General features: G+C 60.0%; 1 protein-coding gene across 2 annotated transcripts; it reads right to left on the bottom strand.

The window, feature by feature from the left end:
• Positions 1 to 377: 377 nt before the first annotated feature.
• Positions 378 to 4,023, bottom strand: PIM1 (Pim-1 proto-oncogene, serine/threonine kinase). 2 transcript variants are annotated; one of them, XM_079327360.1, is made up of 6 exons: positions 3,774 to 4,021; positions 3,577 to 3,683; positions 3,437 to 3,487; positions 2,796 to 3,162; positions 1,996 to 2,172; positions 378 to 1,821 (listed from the first exon to the last, which is right to left on the bottom strand). In XM_079327360.1, the coding sequence occupies exons 1-6, from the start codon at positions 3,853 to 3,855 to the stop codon at positions 1,670 to 1,672; spliced, it is 936 nt and encodes a 311-aa protein (XP_079183486.1). In that variant the 5' UTR covers positions 3,856 to 4,021; the 3' UTR covers positions 378 to 1,669. The 2 variants fall into 2 exon arrangements, with proteins under 2 accessions (XP_079183486.1, XP_079183485.1); XM_079327359.1 differs by having other exon boundaries at positions 3,577 to 4,023.
• Positions 4,024 to 4,525: the final 502 nt, after the last annotated feature.

The raw sequence follows: 4,525 nt of genomic DNA, 5'->3' as shown, positions 1-4,525 counted from the left end.
CACCCAAGGGGCCGGAGCAACAGGATCTGCCTTACCAAAATTGAATTTGGCTGACAACATCCGGCGTTTCGTAAGGCTGCTTTGATGTTTGTTTACTCGCCAGCTCCAGCACATGCTCAGCACCAGCCTGCGGATGAATGGGAGCGAGAAGGGCTCAGCACCTCTTTGATCTCTCCCAGGAGAGCTGCCAGGAGCAGTCAGCTCTGGAAACACCCCGTGCAGGGATGGAGCTGGCTGCCCCCGTGGTGCTTTTGACTGGCTGGTCCTGGATCTTTGGAGTCAAGGTCCCTGGAGTAGCCATGGTGTGGTTACTGGTACCCCACAACTCACAGCATATCCTTCATCCCACCCCACAACAAAGGAATGTCTCCATCACGTCAAGTTTTTTGTTTTTATTTAAAACCGCATAAAAAAAATAAGATTTCTCAATTCCCCTGTACAATATCAACTATTAACAAAACCCGCCGACTACACACTTGGTTACAGGTACAGACTGGACAATGCAGACAGCCTGGGCCAGCTCCCCCCTCCCCAGCCCCAAACAAGACACCCGTGGAGAAAACCCAAATTCATCTGCAAACTGAAATCTGCACGTGGCAAGGAAAGAACAGCACCCAGAACTATGTACACAGACAGCTGGGGAGAAGCAGCCACCCCACACCTCCACCAGACAGGCAACAGAAACACAAAGGGCCCGGGGATGAACACTGGACAGAAACAGAGGGAAAACCCGAATGGAAAACTGGGGGAACAGCAGCTGTAGAAGCAAGGCATGGGCTGGAAACCCACATGAATTATAAATAAATAAATAAGTTATCCTAGCGGCTAGAACTCTTCCTAGCGGCTAGAACTCTTCTTTTAAAAAAACAAACAAACATCAAATTCATGAAAATAAATAAAAAACAAAAACTGGAAATGAGAAAAAAAAAAAAACAAAAAAAAAAACAAGGCAAAATGTTATCACTATTCACAACTGTACATCAAGCTTTGCTCCTGTAGAACTATGTACACATTTACAGCTGTTGGTTTGCATTGTTTGTGCATTTGTGAGGGCACAGAGAAGCAAAGAACCCCAGAAAACCCGTGTGGGATGGAGGCACAGGAGGCGAGGCATAACCCACTTGGTTCCCAAGCATCTTCTGACCCAGTTCCTTTTTGAAAAGGGAAAAGGAACTATAGGCCCAGGCGAGTTTCAGAAAAGCAGCACTGTAGGAAAAGTCAATTCTTTCCTCCAGCACAGCTCAGATCAAACAGAAGGCACACGAGCATGGGGACAGTGAGAAGGGACAGTGAGAAGGGACAGCCACTTGGCCACAGGCCCTGCCCTCCACACAGTTTTCCCCCATTGAAGCTTTTCTTGCAATCAGGTCTCCAATCCTCTCATCATCCAATTCAGCAGGTCAAGATGACACTTGAGAGCCTCCAAAACCAGTCCAAAAAAAACTACTGGTAATATCTCAGGAGAGACAAGGTCATTCAGATGGAGTCCAGGACAGCTGGCTTGGATGTTGGCTACCAGAACTTGGAAGAGCAGGTCACCAGGCCAGCTCCAGGACAGGATGTGCACGTTCCCATCTGAGAACATCTGAGGATCCTTGCTCAGTGCTATGGTCAAGATGAAAAAGTCAGGTTTTCTTTGCTTCTTATGACCAGGAGCTGCATGGAGCTGTTACTTGTCAGGCTCCTGGATCAAACTGTGCAGGTGGATCTCAGCTGGTTCCAGATTAATGTCCTGCAGCCAAGAATGGTTGAAAATATCTTCCAAGGACGGCCTGTCCGAGGGGCGCATGGACAAACACCACTTGATGAGGTGCTGGCACTCTGGGGAGAGAAGGCAGCAGCAGTGGTCAGTCACAGCCGGCTCCTGTCCACCCTGTGCAGTGTCCCAGCTGTGCCCAACCCCGTGCTTGGGAGGGCAGCACAGGTGCCACCTCCTGCAGCCACCCACGGGAGATGAAGCCCCCTGCCCACAGCTCCCCCAGGGGCAGCACCCACCGAGAGAGATGCGCCGGCGGAAGAAGAGCTGTCCCCGGATGATGTCCTCGTCCTGCTCGAAGGGCACGTCCCCGCACACCATGTTGTAGAGCAGGACACCCAGGGACCAGATGGTGGCTGAGTGGCCGTGGTAGCGGTGGAAGCGGATCCACTCCGGGGGGCTGTACACCCGCGTTCCTGCGGGACACACGGGCCCGTCAGCCCCCGGCCGAGCATCACCGAGCGCCGCCGGCACCCGGCGTGACCCGCCCGCCTTCCCGCCAGCACGTGACTCTTGTTTACAAACTTTGGGTTGTAAAAGGAAGGCGCCGGTGCCAGAAGAGGGCAGCAGGGCTCGGGGAAGGCCCGGCCGTTACATGCGAGGGAAAAAACCCACCCACGGGTGGGGAAAACCACGCCTTACAACCCCCTCCCACCCCGCAGCAATGGCAAAAAAAAAAAAAAAAAAAAAAATTTAAATTATAAACCAAGGTAAACAAGGGGAGAGGAGCAGCCCTAACCCTTCCGCACCTGCAAACCAAACCGGCCGGTGTCCGGGTTTTGCAAACCCCCCCTCTGCTCTCCCCGTCCCCGGGGTGTTTTTGTCACGCTGGTTTCCCCCGCCCCAGCCCGAGCCAGGCTGGGTGACGGAGGCTGTCAGCAGGGCCGGGAGCCGGCTCCCGTTTCACAACATCCTCCCCGTGCCAAACAGCAACTTGGCAGCGGCTGCAAAATTCATGCCGTCCCCCCCGCCACGGGGAAACCTCCGGAGCCCGGCCCGGCCGCGCAATGCCCGGCACCGGGAGCGTCCCCCGGCTCACCGTCAAACTGCGTGTACAGCGTGTCCTTGAGGAACGTGCCGGAGCCGAAGTCGATGAGCTTGAGCTCTCCCGTGGCCAGGTCCAGCAGGATGTTCTCGTCCTTGATGTCGCGGTGCAGGACGCCGCAGTTGTTGCAGTGCCGCACGGCCTCCAGCACCTGGCGAAACAGCCCCCGCGCCATCTCCTCGGGCAGGAACCCCCGCTCCGTGATGAAGTCGAAGAGGTCCTGCGACGGCTCCGGACGCTCCATCACCACCACGAAGCTGTCCGGGAGCTCGAACCAGTCCAGGAGCTGGATGACGCCGTGGAAGCCGGAGCCCACCTTGTTCAGAAGCACGATCTCCAAAGGCACACGGCTGCCGCTGGGCTGCGGGGCGACCACGCTGCCATCAGCGGGGCTGAGCTACCCTCGCCCGCGGCGAGCTCCGGTGTCTCCCTGCCCGCTCCCACCGGTCCTGGGCATCCCGGTGTCTCCCTGCCCGCCCCCATCGGCGCTAGGCATTCCCCAGCCCGGGATGCTCCGCGTCCCCCGGTGACCCCACAGCCGCTCCCCCCGCGCTGTCCCGGTTTCCACCCTCCCGCGTCTCGGCTCATCCCCGCCCGTCACGCCCCGGCTTCTCCCGCTGGCCCCGCTCACTCACCAGCTCGCCCCACTGCGAGATGCGGTCCCGAGCCACGCGTTTAATCGCCACCTGCGAGCCAAGGGGAGCGGCGGGATGAGCTCGGCGCCGGGATGAGGCGGCGCCCGCCCCGCCGAGCCCCCTCCTCCCCCGCCACTTACCGGGGCGCCGTCCGAGAGGCGGATCCCCGAGTAAACGCTGCCGAAGCCGCCGCTCCCCAGCAACGGGCCCACCCGGTACAGCTGCTCCAGCGGCTCCTTCTCCTTCCCTGTGGACGAGACCCGCCCGTCAGCGCTCCGCCCGTTGCCCCGGCCGGCCCCGAGCCGGGACGGGCACTCCCGGGCCGAGCGTTCCTGACCTGGCTGCAGCTTGGCGGGGTGCAGCTCGCCGGCGGTCCCGGAGCGGAGGTGCGCCAGCGAGGTGATTTTGGAGAGCAGCATGCCGGTGGCGGGGCCGGTGGCGGGGCCGGGCAGCGCTGTGAGGGCGGCGGCGGGAGCGGGCGGGGTGCGGGCGCGAGCGGCCGCTCCGCGCGAGGCCCGGCCGCGTGTGGCGCGCGGCCCCTGCCGGCCCCGCGAGCCGCAGGGCCCGGGGGCGGGGCCGGGCCGCGCTGGGGGCGGGACTGTGGTGTGGAGCCCCGCCTCCTCCCTCCCGACAGCCAATGGGGAGCGAGCGCGGCGGCGCGCGCGCCCGGCCGGCCCCGCCCCCGGCCCGCGCTGCGGCCGCTCCTTGGCGCGCCGGCTTTTCCCGGGAATCGCGGCTTCCCCGCGTGCCCCGCTCCCGCCCCGCTCCCACCCCGCTCTTGCTTCATCACGGGCCCAACAGTGAACTTTTCCCCTTTCCAGTAAAAGTGGCCATGTGGCCGCTCCAGCTGGGGACTCTTGACTAACGTCCCTATTTTTTTAGGTTTTTCCCCTCCGTCTTCTTTTTTCCGCAGAAGTCGCTGGCTGAGATGCCTCCCCGAGTTCCAGAGATAAGATAAATAATTTACTGGATGGAGATCTCTGATTACTCACTCTATTAGCATTTGGAGCAAAGAGCTCCAGCCACTGGGAGCTGAATTATTCCAGACAAAGCCCATCTGGGCTCCTGCTCCTAAGCAAGACCGAAGAG

This window comes from Erithacus rubecula (genome assembly GCF_903797595.1).
Source record: "Erithacus rubecula genome assembly, chromosome: 26".
In the NCBI taxonomy this organism is placed as follows: domain Eukaryota; kingdom Metazoa; phylum Chordata; class Aves; order Passeriformes; family Muscicapidae; genus Erithacus; species Erithacus rubecula.
Note: the sequence above shows the minus strand (reverse complement) of the source record. Positions and strands in the feature narration are given on the sequence as shown.

Coding starts and splice junctions, on each gene's coding strand:
- PIM1 (XM_079327359.1), bottom strand. CDS start 3,855: ATGCTGCTCTCCAAAATCACCTCGCTGGCGCACCTCCGCTCCGGGACC. Junction 3,163..3,436: donor TCTCGCAGTGGGGCGAGCTG/GTGAGTGAGCGG, acceptor GTCGCCCCGCAG/CCCAGCGGCAGCCGTGTGCC. Junction 1,822..1,995: donor CCGCCGGCGCATCTCTCTCG/GTGGGTGCTGCC, acceptor TTCTCTCCCCAG/AGTGCCAGCACCTCATCAAG.